We start from the raw sequence: 21,702 nt of genomic DNA on the forward strand, positions 1-21,702 counted from the left end.
CATCCCTCCGCTCACGGTGAAGTAAGTGATGGAATGCGTCACCTGCTATTTGACAAATGAGGCGGCAGTTTTGCTGCCACGTTGGCTTGCAGCATTCCTTCGAGGAGGCACGGAGGATTTTTCGAAAGTACTAAAACAGACCTCAGGAGGGGTAGATGAGACACAGGATGCCTTTAACCTCATGGGATTCAACAGGAAGGCTGCACAGCGATGATGGTTTCAACAGTTGGCTTTCGTAGCAGCACCAAAGGCAGCGCTCCCATCCTCCGTCTCAGTCTGAACCCCTCCCTTCGCTCCTCAACATCCGTCTTTCCCCTTTCCTCCCACCAGACCCAGGTCTGACGATGGCAGCACGCCAACCCAGCTCTTGCCGGCCCCCTGCAGTGTCAGTTCCCGCCCCCAGGATACATGCCCCTCCTCATCCCCTGCCCCAGTCCACCCTGTGCCCGTCCTCACAGCCCCGGCTGGGGGAGAGCACACGGATGTACGGGGTCAGCTGGAAGTCAGGATGGAGCTTGCTAGAAGTGACGACATGACTAATTTGGGAGATGAAATGGGAGTTACGAGGTCGAGGCTGAGTGGTGGTGAGGTGTAAATGTAGGAAGTACTTTTAAGTGCAGGTTCAACTAAATCGATTACCAGTAAATGATGCTAATGTTCATGAGTGTGTGCAATAAAATCTGATGTCTTTGCATTATAGCAAAGTCAACACACATCAAGAATAACTTAAATGAACAAAACCTGTGTGAGTATGCATGCATATGTGTGTGAATGTTGATGAGGATGCTGGCAGAGGCTGCATGCAGGAGTTTGGGGGTGGGAATGGGGGCCCACCCTGTGCTATGAACCAAAGACGTAGTCGTGTGTGCGTGTGTGTGGAGAGGAAGTGGATGGGCGTGTCTCTGGGACGTACCTTCCTGAGCCAGTGAGGCCGTGGAGGAGGCGGCAGCAGCAGAGTTGGTATGCTGCCGGCCCACTATTGGACAGAAATGCTACAGTTGGGAGGGGCTATGCAAATTAGGCAGGTCTATCTCACGCTGTTCAATCGTGGGCCTAGAAAGCTACAGGGTGTGCTGGCTACAGCCCAGATATATCACACGGTTTGACAGAAATGGGCTAAAGCGAAGACGTGCACCCCTGTGGTTTCCTAGGCCCAGGGTTGAAATCATTAGCCATCGACTGACCAATTACTGAGGGGCTGAGAACAAGGCTTCAACGAAAACAAGTCACTCTCAGCAGACTGAGATTAAAAACACAGAATCTTAGCAGTCACCCGCTTTTAAAACACCACACTTGCCCCCAACATAAAAATCTCATAAAAGTCTATGTTTCCCTCTCTCAAACATGCAAACGCTCCACGGGCAGCAGAAAAGAGGGACACACACACACGCAGACACACACAAAACAGACAGGGAGAGATACATTAGCATGGACAAGGACAAAACTGACACACACATATAATCTGGTATATGACAGAATATCACATTTTAGCCTGCTCACATACATCAAGAAGTAATTCACTCATAAAAATCCATCGTTATCAATACATTATTTCTACCATGACTCGAAGGAACTTCATGTTTCAGTTCAGTTTAATGTCGTAAGCAAGCAAATTCCTGTGCACACACAAAAACAAATTGTTATTTTGAGGATGAGTGGGTGACTCTCTGTGTGTGTGTGTGTGTGTGTGTGTGTGTGTGTGTGTGTGTGTGTGTGTGTGTGTGTGTGTAGTGAGGGGGTTAAAAGAGGTGCAGAGGACTCTATCCACTCTCCTTCCTCCTCTCCCTCTGCATGTGCTGCGTGGGAGGCTGAGGGCGAAGGGCACACCCACCTGAGAAGTTTCTGGACACCAGCATGGTGGTGAGAATGGCTCCCTGGAGGAGAGGAGGAAGGAGAAAGAAGTGAGGGAAGTATAATGAGTGCGAGGACTTTTGTTTTATTGAACAGGATTTTAGTTTTTCCTCACTGACTCATTTCTAATGGGGCAGCAACATTTTTATCTTTCTGCTTTTCCAACAACAGCGACTACACCAGAGTGCAGCTGTTTTCAACAGCTAGATGGAGTCAAGGCCGAGAGTTTGTTTCTTCTTTGTCAAACAAAATATAAATTTTGTACACTGTAAATGCACTGCTAACTACAGTGGTCTCAGACCTCACATCTTTAAGTCCTACGGTGTATTCTTCTATGCAAATGAATTAAAATGATGTGACAACACAGAACAGCTGCTTGATTCATTAGTTTGCATGTACAGCTTTGAATGCAAACTACAGTAACTAGAGCTGGGTATCGTTTGAACTGTTTCAGTACTGCTGCTGGTACGATGCCTGGGTCTCTGTATCAATACCTTAACTCTGAGAAGTACAAATACATATTTTTTACAAAACCCATGTTTTCGTTTGTAAAAAGAACCCACGACTCTCAATGGGTAAATGTTGTCGCAACACAAGCAGCCACCTAAGAACTTTGTCTGAATAAAACTGGAAAAAATTTTATTTGAATCAGGAACTGTTAGATCAGAAGAATTCAATGCCAGCTTTTGGTATTTGAGAGTTTTCAATGCTCAATGTGATGGTACCAAAAAAAAAAAAAAGAAACACACTGAGCCCTAACAGCAACATACATTTTAAAGCTATACACATACACGAATCATTTTTTTACTACACATAAGAGATGACAGCTGGACAACTAAAGATGCCCAAATATGAAGCTCATGTTAAATAATGATGATTAGGTCTGCTGCAAATGTCACTGTTTGTCTGTACCTGTTTTGGACAACAGTGAAATGGGAAGCTGTAAATTATCAATGGGGGATGTCACACAACAGATTTAGGATGAGTACCTTGAGTTTTCGGCGAGCATTGAACTTGCGGAGACACTCGACAGTTTCCTGTCTGTGCATCATGGACGCCACTGTAGAACGGTGCTGTGGGAAGACGAGAAAAAAGTGTGAACCTATTTTCACAGAATCACAGTTACTTTTAGGCCTTAATACAGTAATTTTTCAGATTTACATATGAACCCATCAGAACCTGCTTGTATTCTCTTCAGTGGATTTCGGTGAGGGAATACTTACGCAGACCCATGGGTGTTTGAGGGCCTGTTCGGCAGTGATTCTCTTAGCTGGGTTGATGGTCAACATCTGGTTGATCAGGTTCTTTGCCTCTGGAGTCACTGTGTCCCACTCTGGGGAGGGAAACTGAAAAAAACAGAGAAACAAGTGAGTGTGACGGATGAAGGAAAGTAGAGAAGATTGGAAACAGTACAGAGTTCATGATGGACTGCTCAGGAGCCTGCATCTGTATGTTCCTGGCTAATCCACGCCATCTGGGCACCAGGTCTTGAGTTAATCTGTCAAAATGATGCTGATATGAGAACAAATTTTTTTTTTTTTTTGGATTAGCAGAACACGTGCTTCTGTTCCAGGTATTAATGTCTTTAAGAGTAAAATCCCTACTAACAGGCTCCCTCACACTTCCCCACTGTCTCTGGAAACTGAAATGTGTCTTGATTATCCAGAGACTGAGAAAGGAGGGTATCCCTTCTCTCTCTCTCTCTCTCTCTCTCTCTCTCACACACACACACACCCCTCTGCAATGCGTCAGGGAGGCCCTGATAGGATCAATAGCTTTGGACCAACTCACCAACTCTCAATTGGACACTATTAAACATTCAAAAACTGCTTAGCAAACTACTGCACTGCACTCTTTACAATTATACACCTCACACACACACACACACACACACACACACACACACACACACACACACACACACACACACACACACACACACACACACACACACACACTTACATCATATGCCCCAGCTTTGATCTGCTGATACAGTTTGTGCTGATCTTCATCCCAGAATGGAGGATATCCCACTAACAAGATATAGAGAATAACACCTGACAGAAAACAAAGCAAGAAAAAGATCGTGTTACAATACTTGCATCATTTTCCCCTCAAATTAGGGCAAAACCATTTTATTTATATAGCAAACTCAATGTGGTCCACATTAGTATGCACACAACAACAGGTAACAATTACAGAAGAATACAGTAAACTAAACACAAGAAAATGCAACAATAACAAAATAAAAAAGCATTTTTGTTAAATGTCTATTTAGAAGAGCCTGGATATTCCAACACTTCCTGAGCGACATCCTGTTTGTATGAGTCTTCTCTCTGACAGTTGGTGGGTTTAAAGATGATCTTGCCTCAGTTTTACTCTCCTGTTTACAAACAATACTTTGTAAGGCTGTCAAACTGGTTCATTTGACTAAAGACAAACATGGCTGGTGTTTGTTTCCCATCAATGCAAAGCACAAGCTGACTGCCGCAGGTTAATTGCTCAAAGGTGAGGCTCAAGACTTACCACAAGCCCATATGTCCACAGGCTTGCCGTAGGGGTCCTTCCTCAGGACTTCAGGCGAGAGATAACCAGGGGTGCCTGCAAACCCTGCCCGACAGAAAAAGACAGACGACATAATTTACTGATGCCTTCTGTTAAAATTCAGATAAAAGGTAATTTTCATACGCTTTTGTGAATAGTTCGGATGATAGGGGACCTGCTGGACTCTAATGCAAGACCAGATTATGACGATGTAGAGTCATGAGCAAAATGCCCATTAATCATCTCGTCCCCGCTGGAGAGCCAGCCAAACGCTGGCAGCTCGGCTGTTAGCCAAGACACAATGACCTAAGCATGAAGCGGAAAGTGTCTGTGAGCCTCTTAAGCAATGTGCACAAATATTCTTTGGCTTCCAAGCGGGCGGGCGGGCGGATGTATATCTATACAGACCCACTGTATATGAAAGAAGCCCTGTTCAGCAGCACTTCGTTTACTTCAGTGTTAAAACTATCCAGTGCTGAACACCCAGACAGAATAACAGATCGCGTAATGTGTCTGGCATATTTGATATGTGTGTGTCACTGTTTGTGCTTTCTTACCAAACCAAGCCTGCTGGTCTCCCTGCACTTCAATAGCAAGGCCAAAGTCTGCCAGCTTCACTGCAGCTCCCTTCATCTTACTGGCCAACAACAGGTTCTCAGGCTGAGAGTGAGGGAGACACACACACACGGTGAAGCAGAATGTAGGACAAGAGATCAAGACAGTGAGAGACAGATAGTGACAGGCACTCCTCAGTAAAGCTTTTTGTCAGAAATATTTACATTTGATGTATTCGACACAGCTCGTGTGGGGGTGGGGTAAAGGTGTGAGAAAGCGATGGAGAGAAGGAAGGAGGAAGAGGACGGGTGGTTGAGAATCTCCACAACACCTTATATGGGCATGGGTTCGTAGCCATAGAAACCACCCGGGAGTCGTTTAGGCAGCGCTGCAGACTGCATGCTAAATGGAAAGTGTACTTAGCGAGAGGCAGCGTGTGTGGCAGCGTTCTAAATGGCCGTTGTTTGGGCAGTAGGACATAAAGGGCTGCAGTAAAAGCCCACTCAGGATAAAAGGCCAACAAATCAGACAGGCAGTGCTCGAGGTAATAGCGTTATTCTCCGACACAGAGCACGCAAACACACACAAAAGCCGCCCACACATGTCTGAGACATCCCTTGAGATTGTGTTTTCCACATGTTGCGGTCTCTGCTCAAAAAGGTACAGTTCAATACACGTTAATATCGTCTCTCCTACCGGGAATTATTATCATCAGCACCTTAGAGTGGATTAAGAAGAAAACTGCTTGCTTCCTCGTCTCTGAGCCTATCAGCAATTTGGGACAACTCAAGCCCCTCCCCCGCTGCTCCATGGGTGGTGTGATGTCACATGGGTTGTCCTGGCAACTCCTGAGGCTCATCTATGCCTTCACCTCCTCTCATAAAAGACCCCCTTCACATCAGTACAAAGTGTGCGTGAGTGTGTGTCCTGCTCATCATGTGTTGTTCGAGTCCTTGTCTTTTCCTTGCCACAGGTGAGAGGCAGACCCCTCCACGTGATCATGACTCACCATCTCTGTGCTCGACATGAACACGCACGCATGCATGCATGTACACGTACACACACTGAGCTGTGGTCAAGGACAGACAAGTTGACAGATCTGAGAGCAGATAGAGGGATGGAGGCTAAAAAGAGTAGACGGGGGAGAGACGCAGGGGAAAAATGAAAGGGATGGAAGCAGAAAGGCAGAGAGGAGGAGAGGGAGAGATGGAGCAACCGAGAGCCATCTGTGTGTTGCCATGGCCACGAGCAGAGGTGTGTGCGAGTGTGTGGTTGTCACGGTAACGGGCAGCCACTCACCTTGAGGTCTCTGTGCACAATATCATGCTGGTGGATATGATTGACACTCTCCAAGATCTGACTAATGCAATGACTACGGAGAGAGAAAAGGGGACAAACGGAGAGAAAGACGTGTCACTCACTGCCCTTCATTACGAAAAAACATCACATAGACTCCACATGATTTGCCTGTCATGTGTATCTTTGAAGCCTGGTGGATTATGGTCTGGTTACAGAACTGATGCATTTCGTTGCAACAGTTTTGAAGCCATTGCAGGGAAGAAAAACCCGATAACATGAAACTAGAGCTGTCGAACATTTTAAGGTTAGATTGACCAAATGCTGTTTGTTTGTCAGACTAAAATATGAATGTGGGCTATAGAGCTGAAACAATTAGTCAATCAACAGAAAAGGAACTACCAGCTATTCTGATAACAGCTTAATCATTTAAACCCCTTTTCCAAGCAAAAGCATCAAAGTCAATTTTGTCACGGCTTCTTCAGTGTGAGGATTTGGTCATTTATGTGCAGCAAAAGCATTTTGAAGATGTTACTGTGGGCTTAAATAATGAAATAAATAAAAAAAATTACAGGCATTTTTCACAATTTTCTGACATTTCATAAACAAACCGGTTAACTGAGAACATCACTTGGTTAGACTGATAGGTAGTAGGATGCCTAAAAGAGTGTAAAACTAAAAATCACCTCGATTACATTTTAATCCAGCGGAGGCTGAAGCAAAGTTGCACAACAAACATTTACTATACAAATCACTATTATTTTTCAAAGACAATATGCAGGTTCTGTAGTTTAAACAATCAATACAAAGAAACTTGTGTGGGAGGCCTTACACCACGCACTCGATAAATCTCTATCCCAGTGGCAATTTAAATAATGGGGGCGTCAATTCAGCTGCCACTAATACCGTTGCCATTATTTCTCAATTCTGGCTGCTGAGCGTGTTTTCACACCAGGCTGGTGAGTGTGTTGGCTCATGAGTCTTTTCCTACATGCCTGTACCCGACCACCTTATTACTGCCCCTCACACTGCGGTGTCAGGCTCCTCGATTCCACTACTCCAGGCTCATGCTCATGTCACGTCTCTAGAAAGGTTAATGGGTCAAAGGTCGGGCCCGGCTTGAGAAAGAGTGGCCAAGGCTTAATCCATGTGGGCTTCGTTTGTGTATGCCTGTGTGTGTGTGTGTGTGTGTGTGTGTGTGTGTGTGTGTGTGTTTCCAAAGCCCCCTATGAGTACGAACAGACAAAGACCCCTAATCCAATTGTACAACAGACTTCATAAGCCACAGACCACACAGCCGAAGGAAAAAAAGAAGAACTCGGAGAGGGAGGAAGTACAGAGGGAGGAGAGGAAGCGTACATGTCACAATGTCAACAAAATGTCAGAAAATTGTGAAAAATGCCTAATATAATTTCACATTAGTCTAGGTGATATCTTCATAGAGCTTGCCATGTCTATTCAACAACACAAATCCCCAAAGATACACAATTTACAATGTCATAAAACATACAAAACCAGCATAATTGTGCAAAATTGTTGCTTTTTAGCCTGATATTAGATATAGAAGGAGGATGTAGAGAGATGCATATGGCCAAAGAGAGAAGGGAGACAAGTATATTGATGCACCTGTTGACAGAGGGGGGTGCATTTGCTGACAAGAATACAAGCAAACCAATTAGATCCACCACTGTGTGCCTGTGTGTTCACGTTCATAAACTGAGAGTGAGTATTCATATATTTAAAGGGATTAAGCTGTACATTAGCAGCAGAGTGTGTGTGCGTGTAAATGTGAGCAGCAGCTCCATAGGAGGCGCTTACCTGGCATCGGCCTCGCTGTAGTACTCCCTGGCTACAATGTCTTCAAAAAGCTCTCCTCCTGTCACCCTGGGAGGGGGGGGGGGAGGGAGGGAAGGAAAGGACGAAGAAAACGAGGAGGAAAGGAAGGAGGAGAGAGGAGTTGTTAGCATACACAAACAAGCCGCAGTCGCACGCATGGATAAAATGTCACTGTGTGTTTGTGTACAGAATATACTCACAGGTCAAAGACTAGGTAATGAAAGCCTTCCTCTGAAATGCTGTCATGGAGTCTCACTGCAACAGAGAGGGAGGGCAGTGAGACAGACATAAAGACAGGAGGCAGGTTAGAGAAACAAAGACTTGCAGTTTGGTTTGATCCCATAAACCGAGGCCAAGACAAAATCTAAAATATTCAAAGGGATGAAAGGACCAAGGCAGAGCTTGAGAAATTACTGTTAACCATGGCTGTGGCGTATTGATTTTTTTCCTCACCGCTGTGATTTGACGGCGCATCCAGTGGTTAGGGGAATAACCACCATTTAATTAAAGCCCACACTTTGATTACTGAAACTGAGTGAGGTTGTCGGGAAGGCATTTTGTTTGGGTCAAAATTACTGGAAGTTAAATGGTCAAATTTCTATACATGAGCAACTGTGATTGAAGCCTGACATGCAGCAAAGAAGGAGTGGTATTCCAGACAAGAGGAAAAGTTATTTCATATGCAAGTGACATGTTGGAGGTTTCATGTTCTTCAAACAGTAGAGCCCATACTCTTCATTACCAACTTATAATGGCTGTGTCTTCTTTTACCAGTCCTCCCTGCAAAACTTCAAACTTATCCGCCGACGAACAAGCGCACAAAAATGGCAAACGTGAACGTAGATTAATTTCGGGGGTTGACTGAAGAGATAGGCAGAAAGGATGGATGACATGCAACAAAGGCTTCTGGCTAGACTCAAATAGGGGCTTGTGGTTATCCGGTATGTTCCTCAACCAATAGGCTAATATGACGCCCCTATATAGGGGTATTTTGCACAAACCAGTCAGTAGTTACTGATGTATCTGTTCTGTTTACATAATTTCCAGTGGACATAGAAACTGCAGTAACAATTGCTCAGTAGTTAACTTAACATTTGTCATGTTGATGAAAGAAATTATTTAATGTTATTTTTGTGTGTCCAGTTACATCAGCTTGTATAACTATGTTCAGTGGCAGGTTATTTTGCCTCTATTTTTCTGGCTCTGGCAAAGCAAGTTGATTGTTCATAACTCTGTGTAACAAAGCTCTGATTTGCTAGCTGGGATCTAGCTGTCAAAGAGCACCACAAAAAAACTAAGCAAATCACACAAAAAAATATTAATTGCAGATTTCAAGATTTTTGTCTTTCAGGAACCAGGTTAGGAAATATTCATAAAGAACCTAAGTGCTTGTTACCAGTGATGTTTCCTGGGTACTGATGGAGGTAGGTGATTGCTTAGTCAAGAACAGAAAAAATGAAGTGGTGGTTAAAGTAATGAGCTCACATTACCATGATACTGCGGTTATGCGGTAACCACCCAGGCCCTACTGTCAACGTAACTTAACAGCAGCAGAATGACAAAGCAGAATCCAGGCAGCAGGAGCCAGGCGTTAGAGACTGGGCCTGTGATACAGCTTAGGTTTAGTGTCAGGGGAGCCACAGTTATCCTTATGTAAAATGAATATCAGTTGTATAATAAGACGAAGTAGGATGGCCCTGCAGCAAGAAACAAGAACGACTGCTCTTTCCTCCTCCTCCCATCTTCTCGCTCTCCCTCCATCTGTCTCCTACTCCTCCTGTTTTCGTCTCTCCATCTGTCTCTTTTATGTGCCCTCCTTTGTCCAAAGTTTGAACGCGTACGATGCCAAAATATGTCAAAAAGAGGAGAAAGGACAAGAAAAAGAGGAAAATCTATACGGAGGGGGAAGAGAACAGGAAAAGTAGGCGAGGGGCAAATGAATGCCTGAGGGAGGGGGGCTCACAGAAAACTAGGACACTAGATAAGAGAGCAATAAGGAGTGCAGTGAGAAAGGTGTCATTGATTTTGTAATTTCCCCCCTTTGTGCCCTTAAACACCCTTCTCCTGTGGACATCTCCATTACAGCTGCACGATGCTTTTTATTTTTTCATCATAATTACAATAATATGAATTAGCACACTGTTATGGGCTGAGATATCAGGCAGGTAAGGAGTCATAAAACAAAACATAAAAAGAAAGCTGAGGATGTGTCTCACAGAACCTCTGCATCATCTCAGCAGACAGAGCAGAAATCTGCCCTCATCACAGTCAACAAGAGGAAGCTTCAAGCTAAGCCACTGTCCCCTCTCTCTCTGACTGATCTACATATCTTTTTTGTTATGACAAAACTCAGAAAATCCTAACCAAAGCTAGGCGCCCTGAACTGTTAGCATCCTGATATCAATCTAATGAAGTAATGTTAAAATACTGGTGACAACACAACAATGCCGGCCTCCACTTCTGCTGCACAACAGACTCAGCGCCATTTCTTTGGAGTCTGGTATTTTATTCTGGCTCACTTTTAGCTGAGGCAGATCGCCATGGTAACCTATGCTGCACAACTAACAGGTTAACTTCAGAGGATCAAATCAAAACCTGCGATCAGACCAGCAGAGAGATTGTTTATACATGCTTGTTTTAAACACATTCATCATGACGAACAGAGGAAATATTTTCTGCACAGCCACGTGTCTACTCTGAGTTTTGGTTTCTGACAAACAGAGCGATACTTGACCGCACTAACAGTATAATGAATGGTGAGTATGGCTTTATATTAATTGAAAGAAACATTGTTAATTATTGATTAAGTTGCTGTTATAACTGACAGCATTATTGAATGTAAATAGCTTTTACAGTCTGATTCTCGGTGTAAAGTGAAGCAACTTTAAATCAATTTTAGAGTCAACATGATAACTGAAGTATTTTCACTGTTGTCTTTTATAAATCCACACAGTTCATTAGCTCAGTAATGCAGCTTTTTCTTTGCAGTCTCATGAATAGGAAAACTCAGAGTTAATAGAGTCAGTCGACAACCAGCTATGTGATACCACTGAGCCAGACTTGGTTGAATTTACTTCATGATACAAGTCTCTGGTTATTAAAACCCCAGTTTACTTTTTATATTCTTCAGGTGTCTGTTCTTGACATCCATGAGAGTCTCTGTAATTTCTCTATTGACTGCGTTATCTTCAAACTTTAAGCTGATTCCCCTTTTGCATTTCAAAACGATCCTGTGGACTAGGATTCTTAATAGCATCCTCAATGTAGGTAACATGTAGAACATCAGATCATCATGCAGTTTCTTTCTCTGATTTAGGCACCTTCTTACTCAAGAAGCACAGACGCACCTGCACAGCACCAATCCCATAAGATAATATCAGAAATCCTGATTTCTTTGCAAATAAATTAGTCAGCTTGCATATGTGCTTTTCTCAGTGTCAATTTAAAAGTTGATCCCAGTACTGTAAACAGATTATGTTGCTTAGATGTGCATTAAAAAGATTCAAAACAAACCTATCACAATCAAAATATAACTTAACAATCTTAACACACTCATTAGCTTTCCCCCTTTTGTATCATGCATTTTCTTTCCAAGCTACTATTTCCAAGGTGAACAATAAACCCTTCATGGTCAACATATTCATATTCATTATGAACAATACCTGGGAATTTCCGTGTTACAGATTCTCAATATTAGCATTACCCCAAAATTTGATGACAGCACCTGTATTGGTGCATTCAAGTGAAAAATCCTTTCCTATAAGTATGAGCAACAATAAAGAATCATGCATCACACTAAGATTTGGTCTTGTGTGCGACAACTCACCGATGTTGGGGTGCTTCAGGAGACGGCAGATACGAGCCTCTCTCTCAAGCTTCTGATGGTCTGAGGAGAGAAAAGTCACAGTTTAGCCAAGTTACACCCACAGAGCGAAAAATCACTGTTACATCATTACCTGGTCAAACTGGTGTTCAGTTTTTAATAATTTAGCATCTATGCTTTTCAGTCACTGTAGTGGGGGGCAGACAAAATAACTGGAACAATTCATAATAAGTTATTGACTAAAAGATTCCTGCAATAAATGACATTTCATTTATTGGCATTTTGACTTTGTTGATTGGGTGACAGTGGAGACACAGACAGGAAAGGTGGGCAAGGGAGAGAGACATGCATGTAGCCAAAATCAAAATGAGAACATTGTGGTTATGTGGTACAGGTCACAACAACTAGGCCACCAGATGCCACACCTGTTCCAACTCGGAAAAACTCTGGTTTACACTGAGGCTAGCAAACATGTCAATTCACTCACAGTCATGTGGTTTTCAACCAAATGTCTTTTAGTCAGTGATGAACGTCTACCACAAACTAATGCACAATACGACTGAAACAATTGCTTTGCCTTAAAAACTACTTAATATATTAAGACTTAAATTACAGCGTGCACATTTCACTCACTTGTAGAATTTCCTTTGTAGTAATTATTTACTTGAGCATCAGTCACAAACAAAGCAAATTTGTGTATTCAAATAATTCCAGTGCAAGTATTTAAATGCAAATATTTAAGGAAGTATTTGTTTTTGTCTACATGAATGCAAATCCTTCAGGCCATGTCCTAACCTATTTGTAAAACAGTCGTTCAAGCTGAGCGGCTGCATTTGCTTCTGAAAGGTAACAGTCACAAGCACAGCTCCAATGATCTCATGTGTGGTTTTATTTGAGGTTATTAAACCGTACGTGCAAATTAATGAAGCTGAGTATAGCAATGGGTGCACGAGTTTGCACGTGGATATATGTGTGTGTGTGTGTGTGTGTGTGTGTGTGTGTGTGTGTGTGTGTGTGTGTGTGTGTGTGTGTGTGTGTAAAGGGGTTAGCGTGAAGTCCAGTTATAGAACATTGCAGTGTTTGCACTTCTGGGTGGGAGGGGATTCTAGCAAGAACACACACGCCTCATGTCCAAACCAACATCCTTGTTTGAAGGTTTTACTGAATCCTGTAACTGTGTGTGTGTGTGTGTGTGTATGCATGTTTGTGTGAGATGCTGGTGTGTAAGCCACATGACCCTGTGACACTACTCCCTCCCATCACTTTGGGAGGGAGGGGCCACAACCATGCTACAGACATGCAGCTGAGGTCACAGGTCACTTGGGGTAACTAGTTAAGATCCAGTCTGACTCAGTGTGTGTGGATGTGGGTGTGTTGTCTCTGTGGTGAAGCCAACTCAACCCCACAGCTCCACGGCGGGAGCACCACACCTCACACACACAATGAGGCAGCCTCGCTAAGATTTGCATTCATTTCCCCAGTGCAGCTACAGCCTCAGATAAAATTCACATGCTGCTGCCGAGCAATCAACTACCACCTTACCCCACTGTTCTACAAAATCAATGCAGTGTGCACAGGCATAATGTAAGAGCACATAATTATACAAAGCAGTGTCACTTTCTGCATCCCTCTCTGCATCCTCCTACATCGTCTCTGACTGTTCTGTCTACTCGTTCTTTCCCTGATTTTCTCTTAACTTGTTGCTCACTTGGACCAGTTTTAAAGCTGCTGTCAGGTGTTGTGAGGATGTGTCTCCTGTACTCTAACATGGTGCTTCACTTTCCACATCCACCTTTCTCTACCCTTGCTGTCGTCTCCCTGCAGGTATAGATTTCCCTCATCGGAGAGAAAGCAAGTGAATAAGGGAGAGACCTGAACCTCCTAATTACACCAGTGACGCAGGATGGAGGGACAGACAGAGAGAAGGAGGGAGGATTACACGGAACGTCCATTTGCTAGAAGAGGATCACAGCTCCCTGGTGTGTGTGTGTGTGTGTGTGTGTGTGTGTGTGTGTGTGTGTGTGTGTGTGTGTGTGTGTGTGTGTGTGTGTGTGTGTGTGTGCGCGTGTGTTTGTGCATAGCTGACTACCCTGGTGCAGTGTCACTGCAGCACTCACTAATTCATTCAATCTCCTTATTTGTTGGTGCGAGAGTGTGTGGTAGAAGAAGACAGGAAAGAGAAGGCTGGAGGGTAATTACTGGCACTTCCTGCTACTCTCTAATTGGCCATCTGCTTTGCCATGGGGCGGGCTCACAGCCATCTTACATCAGCTGAGGAGGATGGAGAGGACCCAACACACACACAAATACATACGCGCGTGGGTGCCCCTCTCTCTGCCACACATACAAAGCTGACAATCTGACTGAAGGCTTGAGGATCCAGTTCAATCTGTTTCTGACAAGTTTACATCCAAACTGTTAGGCCTGGGAGACGCTGACAAAATCAAACACCACTTGATTTTGACAGAGTAGCTCAATATTGGTACCATGCCAGGATTCTGGGGGTGAATACAGGTGTGTTAGGAGGATATTTAACGGATATGACACAAGTATTAAGTATACATATACTGATAGCAGTGCAATATTTAGCTTTTCCTCTTTTTGCTATTAAGAAACAGTTCATTTGCACTTTGTATAAATTAAATTTAAAGTTATTCTTTAAAATCAGAAAATATCTAAGACTAAGAATCAGACCAAGCAATGAACAAATTTTGGGTGGTGCCCACAAAGTGCTGAGGTTTAACCTCCTATTTATGTAGCTACTGTTGTGATGAGCTGCTACTTTTCTTAATGACAAACCGTGGCTATAGAAATATTAACAGGCCATCTAAGGGTTTTTTTGCCTAATTTCTGACTGATATAAACACTGACTGATGTATCCCTTATATTTAGAAATAGTCTAATGCGCCGCTAAATCTATTACTGAAAAAACAACTACAGACATATTTCAGCTATGACATAATGTAATATCCACTTCAGCCAATAATGTCTGATGCAAATCATACAGATCTTAGCCTGAGCACCACCCCAACTGTCTGTAATGTAAGTGGCTAATTGAAAGAATAGTCCCACCCAGGTATCTGGCAGATAAAATATGCTGAGCATTGAGTCATGACATCACGTCTGGGCTGGCCTCTGTTCCACTAGCTCCAGTAACTCAATGCAGTCTCTCATTCAGGGATTTCTTTCAGTGGTCAATCTGAAAGAATTAAGCGTTACTGGGGTTTACTTCCTATATTCTAAGACAGCTCACCATCCAGTACTACAGTTGCTGTAAGAAATCAAAGCATTTGTGATTTTTTTTTAGAGTTAAAAAAGGATTACTTTGTGACCATAGAAAAATCTACAGTTCCCATCCACTCAGGTACTACACTGACTGATGCTCTCTTCTACAGCCACTTTTTTAGCTGTTACTTCTGCTGTCTGAATCCTGCCGTTACCATGGACATGTCTGAGCTAACCACGAAGTCTCAACTGGCTCATGGACTCGTCTTTTTTTGTCAAGCTGTGACGTTTAACCTGTGAACGTTTGGAGCTTTTTAGAAACACGGTTTCATAATTGCTGATAAAAGCCAGAAAATGTTGAACAAGCACCGATATTAGATTGTTTCACGAGAAACTGCCGTCCGTACGTGGATGTATGTAGTTAACAACATGACAAACTGTCGCAAGGATGTGTATTTTGTTAGCTGTGTGGTTAAGTGGGATTTTCAATGACGTTTTCTTGCTTCTGTAACAGAACCTGGTAGGCTTGATTTAACTATAGTCACCATGGTAACCACTACGCACCACCATTTCGGACAAAGCCCTATTGTGACTTTTTGATCAATGCCAGGAGACACACTCGCTTCATTATTCAGGTTGACAGCCAATTCATGTAAGAAAATTTCAGTTGATAAAAAAGTTGTCGTGTCTGTTGCGGGGTTCATTTAATATTTTTCATGGTGGTGAAAGAGATCTTCGCTAAGGTGACTTACAAGAACTTGTACAACTGTTTTGCAATTATCACCACTTGTTGGCCATTTTTCCCGTCACTGTTTCTCTGTGGATACAGCTAGCTAACTAACTGGGAAGATGACATCACCATTCCTAATCCTGACGACAAAGCTTCCATTACTCAGCTGCTTCTTCATCCATGGGAAAATAGTATTCAGTGATTGCAACACCGAACCTGTCTGAATCACTGCACAAATCAGAGATGTGTGCAGTGATTCAGAGGTCTGAACTCTGGCAATACCCAGGGGAGACTATAGCTGAATTTTCCTGGTTGGGCAACAATAATTATGAAACAGACTTGTTCTGCAGGAGGTGAGCTAGGAACTAACAGGCAGGATTTTAGGAAATTGCTGATCAATAAATAATATTAAGAGGCACAACTTAAATTATTCTCGTTGGGACCATCACACAGCCCCAGGACAGTAAATGTAGGACACTAAAAAATGTTGAGGAAGAAATGTATTGGGGTAGTGCATTAAAGTGGATAGACCGTCTCACTGACTCTCTCGCTCCCTCACTTGCAGACACATACACACAAACACTTTGTTGCAGCAGACAATGCAGCAGCCATCTACTTTCCACAGTCACTTCACTCATCAACAACAAAATAAAACAGAGCATTCGTTCTACGCAGCAAAAGTCATGTCACACCAAAGCAGCAATTGACTGCGTTGGTGTGACGCTGTCATAGAAAACTCATATCATTTATAGAGTTTTATAACATATCAACAAAAAAATATAGAGACAAAAAAACACTACAAATGAGATGGCGTTAAAGACCGCTGATTCTCTGGGTGAGAATCAGGTGTATGTGTTTGTGAGTGTGGGAGTGTAATGTGCACACTGCTGCGCACTCGCATCCAACTCAAAACTGCCTGAATGCTGGACTAACACACAGCCAACTGCCTACATCCATCCCTGACCGACCTTCCTCCCTCCCTCACTTCCTTCCTTCTTTCGTTTCCTTCCTTCCTCTCCCTCCCTGTCTCCCTCTTCCCCCTCCCCCCCTCCTCAGATTACTGCAGTGTTTACCAGAGCTTTGAGAGACTTACCCACCAGGCCACGCGTGAGGTCACGCTCGCCCCATCAGGCTAAAAAAAACCCACCCAAATCCTACCGGGCAAGCTGCCTGCTCACGCACTGGCTGCCTCTGTGTGTGGACGTTGTGTTTTGTGTGCATGTAGGTGCATGTTGCGTCAGCCAGACGGCCTAACGCAATTCTTCTCTTAGCACAAAATCCTCTTGTCCCCTCCTTCCTCACTCTATAGTGTCTCGTTCTTTGTCTCATGTCACCTTGCTTCCCTGGTGTGGAGTGTCACTGATCTCCTTGCAAGACTATACTGTTAAAAATCTCCTCCTCCTCCTCCTCCTCCTCCTCCTACTCCTACTCCTACTCCTACTCCTACTCCTACTCCTCCTCCTCCTCCTCCTCCTCTCCTGGCCGGCTTTCTTCTTCCCTGGCAAACACACACATATACACAGGCCTACATTGTGCTCCCAGCCTCAGTGAAGAGCCAGCAGTTTTCTGCTGAGGCCTTACTTTTCCTTGGTGGGACATTAATACCAGGAGCTGCCCTATGTGGACACTTGATGGGATAGAACAATAACGGCATTACAACACACTCACAGATGCTTCACAATACAGACATGCTCTATTAGCATTACTCTCTGCGTCTCACTTTCACACACGCACAAATGCCGTCAGACACAGACAAAAACAGGGCAAACAGGGAGGCGCCTATGGAATCCATGGGGTCTTAGTGGTTGATGAGATACATTTAGCATAAGTGGATTAGCCTCAATACAAATCAATCCCCCTTTGCAGAAAGACATGAGAAAGGCAATGAGGGAGAGATGCTAGCAGAAGAAGAGAGGTAGTGAGGGTGCAGGTGAGGAGAACAAGGAACCCAGGTGCGTGTGAATGTCAGATACAAGACGGAGAAAGCAATTGAGTATCTCAGCCTGAAGCCAGGGGAGGCTCTGACACACTGACGTGACCTCACGTCATCATTACAATGTGGAATGTCACACCAGGCATGTGCACGTGGGTGTGGACCTATGCAGAGATGCAACCATTAAATTCGGGAGCGGACAGAGGAGCCATGTGAATACACTGAGGCAACAATTAAGAAGATGACGGACAAGGAAAGTCCCCTGTGTCCTGCTGGTTCTTATTGCTTGATTTCTGTCCTGTCCATGTGCCCTACCCAGGAAGAGCTTCTTAGGAATTTAGATCAATTCACTGTACAGCGGCTGTCTGATAATACCACAGAGGAGCGATTGAGAGTTATTCAATACAGTGTTTATAAAGAGGATCATTAAACCATCAAGAAATTGCTGATTAAAACTCCCCACAGACACAGTGATTGAATAAAAGAATTTGTCTGCTATTGGAATTAGGGGACTCTTGTTTATTTGCATCATTTCCATTAAGATGAAGAAGATACATACGAAAGACATGAACCAGTAAAGATTTTGCTACACAATACCAGAGTAGTTGTACCTTCAATATCTCTGTAAGGTTATCGTGGGCAAAGCTGCAAATCAGTGAGCTGAACTGTTTTATGGCAATATTGAATTTACAGGATTTAGGATGATGTACCTCAATTTGTCAGGTATGTAGTTCACTGGATTAGCCCCAAACAGTTATTTTATTTATAACTGCTTCTCAACAGAATTTCCAGAAACTTTATTGTATACGAATATAGAGCACTACTGCAATATAAAAATTATATATATTGCGCTCCGTTCCAATGTGCATCACAAACAAAACAAGCATGCTCATAGCAGAGTTTGTGTGACTGTGTATGGTGTGTTACCGTACCTCTTGCAGACAGCTTCTTAGTGTTGATGATTTTTGCAGCATATTCCTGTCCTGATGACTTCTTTACACACCTACGCACCACGGAAAAAGCTCCCCTAAGAAGAAAGAACATAAACAACCAAAAATCAATTTCATTTCACATGCTCTCTCTCTCTCTCACACACACACACACACACACACACACACACACACACACACACACATACAAACAGTGTGACATTTGAAACTGCATCCATGCATGTGGCAGTGGTTTGTTTGTGTATGCTAACAACCTTATCGGTGTTTCAGTCACACACACAAAGAGTTTACAGTCATTACTATCACAACATCAGTGTATACAGCCAGAAAACGTGAGCAACAATCAAACAAAACCAGCAATAATATAGCAAGCTTCTCCAGCATGAGTGATGATATCAGCTCAGGTCTTGGATTATAAGTGAATGGCCATGTACTTTTGCTAATCTCTGAGAGGCGCACAATACAACGCAATCTACTGCTCCAAAGGAAATTCAATTTCCAACAGCCATCACAAAGAATGGGCTGCATCATGCACAACAATAGGCAACTTAATGTGCTCACAAGGTAACAAAGTTGAGTTATAAATCTACTCAAGCAGAAAAGGAAGTGCATAACACGTTATAAACCAACTCTTTCTACTTTGAGGAGTTTCATATTGACCTAGTTGAAGAATACACGTTTTTCATCTCCTGCGTCTGTGGTGACTGTTCAATTTTGTGCATCGCAGAAAAAGTAATTATGCATGATTTTCATAGTGCCTGTATCACAGCATGCACAATCTGCAGTATCTCATCCTGCAGTTTTACCAGATAGAGGAAGGCTGCTTTTTACTACTCTTGATGATATATGGAGGGCTGCTACTTTCTGCTGCACTCTGCTCCTACGACTCTGCTCTTAGTTTCAATTATTCACCGGTTAATGAGAAGTGACAGGTGACAGAAGAGCAACTTGGGCCTTGACGTTAATAACCTATGACGGAGCAAAATGCATTAATAAACCGGTGCAGAAACATTAGCTGAGGTAAGTGGTCAGTCTAGAGAAGGATCGGGAGCTGTAGAGCCCAGATGCACTATGGAGGATGTGTAGGTGTGTATGTGTGCCAGTGCATTGACTGTGCAACCAGTGCTGTCAGTTATTAGGCGGATAGTGTGAATGGCAGCTGGAAATTAAGGCTGGTGGAGCTGTATAGAGCCTATGTCATCCTGCCACCGCTGGTTTGGGTACAACGGGGGAGGGGAGGAGAGAGGGGGCTTCACCGGCCAAGAACAACAGATGCTGCTGCTGATGATGATGATGATGAAACAGGAGGTAGTGGCCCGGTTTTCTTGCCGTCATCAAAATACCGAGAAAACACGTCACTGCCTCTTGCACAGTAGATGCCAAATTGACTGTAAAAATGCCAGTGCTTTTCGATTACCTCAGTTTAAGAGCCACAACTACAATGCATTTATTGATAACATGATGATGATGATGATGATCGGGCCAGCTGGTGTGCGGAGCGTATGGGCATTACAGTGCAAACATAAAGCAGCGCAGCCTGGACCGAATAACTTCCTCATTAAGTGATCCGGGGGTACGTAACGTTACTCAACACGGTTACACAAATCATCTGCAGCTGCTCGGAAAAAAAAAAAAAGTGGTCGGCCTAGTTAGCTACCGACCACAGCCTCTGGTCTAACTACGGAGCCCGCACGGAGCTGTCAAGAGCCGCGGGCCGGTGAAATGTCACAGGTCTGCGTCTCCGGCGTCTCCCGGGGCCCCGCTGACGGGTCCGGCAGAGCAGAAAATACCGGCTAGCAAACACGGAAGGGCTCATGCACCAACCTGTGTGTGGTATATTCGTCACCATTAGCGACTGAAAGACGCAGTTAGCTAGTGGGCTAACTCGGCTAGTTTATCAATATCAGCGTGGTAGCTCGGCGGCTAGTGACCGTTACTGCGGGGGGAGCTAGTTAGCCGATAGCAGCCTGACTTATTATTTAGCCTGACTGCACCACAACAACAACAACAACAACAACAACAGACTCCTGCTGACAAATATTTAAAGCGCTCAACGTGACTCGTCTGTGAGCTATTTGGGCTAGCTATCGCCTGCTAGCTGGCTAAGCAGAAATAATGTGAGGCGAGGTTGCGGGGGTGGGGGACAAAACGACAAGACAAACACGATGCACAACTGTGACTGCTGCTTACTTCCCGAGCTCCTCGTACAGCTGGTACTCGTCGGTAAACCGGGTGGAAGTAGCGGTGGTTGCCATGGTCGGAGCCGTGAGAGAGAGGAGGGGGAGCCCAAGCCTTGGGGTACGACGGCGGCTGGCTCTCGTACGGGGTCCGGGAGGAGGGTAGCCTAGCCTCCAACACTGAAGCACCTTTCTGACAGGCAGGCAAGGCTGAAGAGGAGAGAGGCGAGCAGAGACGGAAAGGGAGGGGCTGGAGAGAGGAGGAGGAGGAGGAGGAGGAGTGATGATGATGATGGTGTGTGTGTGTGTGTGTGTGTGTGTGTGTGTGTGTGTGTGTGTGGTAAAAGGGAGGAATCCTCGCGAGAATGGGGCCCTACAGCATGAGACCAAGGCCTCTCGTTCAATGAAGTCACTGAAAATGTTGGGAGAAGGTGCTGAATTCTTTGCCTTGTATAGACATTAATAAATGTATTTGTAGGGGATGTTAGGATCATCATTAGGTGACATATTGCTGAAAGGTACACACTCCCGCAGTGATGCATATCCCAGGTTCAATAATGGCTTTGACATCCAGTTCCTGTCTCTTCTCATATCTTCAAAAAAAAAAAAAAAAAAAAAAAAAACAACATATTGCAGGAAAACATCACAGCAGCATTTTTACTGCACTGGTTGGGATACACCCAACCCTGGGTCACACCTCACTGCAGCAGAAAGGCAAACTGTGACATACACAAATAAACGCATGCACACACTCACTCACACACACACACACTGCACAAGTC

The 21,702-nt window shown here is 44.0% G+C and overlaps 1 protein-coding gene across 18 annotated transcripts in view; it reads right to left on the minus strand.

Moving 5' to 3' along the window:
* Positions 1 to 21,195, minus strand: part of LOC139608698 (calcium/calmodulin-dependent protein kinase type II subunit gamma-like) — a 33,870-nt gene extending 12,675 nt beyond the window's left edge. For 3 of the 18 annotated variants that reach the window (XM_071462680.1, XM_071462681.1, XM_071462678.1), the window contains exons 1-13: positions 20,934 to 21,194; positions 18,726 to 18,820; positions 11,909 to 11,968; positions 8,283 to 8,337; positions 8,065 to 8,130; positions 6,250 to 6,322; positions 4,953 to 5,055; positions 4,378 to 4,461; positions 3,814 to 3,908; positions 3,075 to 3,197; positions 2,841 to 2,924; positions 1,832 to 1,874; positions 914 to 976 (exon numbers count right to left, since the gene is read on the minus strand). In XM_071462680.1, the coding sequence (XP_071318781.1) occupies positions 914 to 976; positions 1,832 to 1,874; positions 2,841 to 2,924; positions 3,075 to 3,197; positions 3,814 to 3,908; positions 4,378 to 4,461; positions 4,953 to 5,055; positions 6,250 to 6,322; positions 8,065 to 8,130; positions 8,283 to 8,337; positions 11,909 to 11,968; positions 18,726 to 18,820; positions 20,934 to 20,998 (1,009 nt within the window). In that variant the 5' untranslated portion in view covers positions 20,999 to 21,194. Of the gene's footprint in view, positions 1 to 913; positions 977 to 1,831; positions 1,875 to 2,840; positions 2,925 to 3,074; positions 3,198 to 3,813; positions 3,909 to 4,377; positions 4,462 to 4,952; positions 5,056 to 6,249; positions 6,323 to 8,064; positions 8,131 to 8,282; positions 8,338 to 11,908; positions 11,969 to 18,725; positions 18,821 to 20,933 lie in introns of all 18 variants that reach the window. The other 15 variants (XM_071462686.1, XM_071462682.1, XM_071462688.1 and 12 more) reach the window with 10 other exon arrangements.
* Between the last annotated feature and the right edge of the window lie 507 nt (positions 21,196 to 21,702).

This window comes from Trachinotus anak, unplaced genomic scaffold, assembly GCF_046630095.1.
Source record: "Trachinotus anak isolate AG129_WGS33_773 ecotype Australia unplaced genomic scaffold, CSIRO_AGI_Tana_v1 ptg000025l, whole genome shotgun sequence".
Lineage (NCBI taxonomy): Eukaryota > Metazoa > Chordata > Actinopteri > Carangiformes > Carangidae > Trachinotus > Trachinotus anak.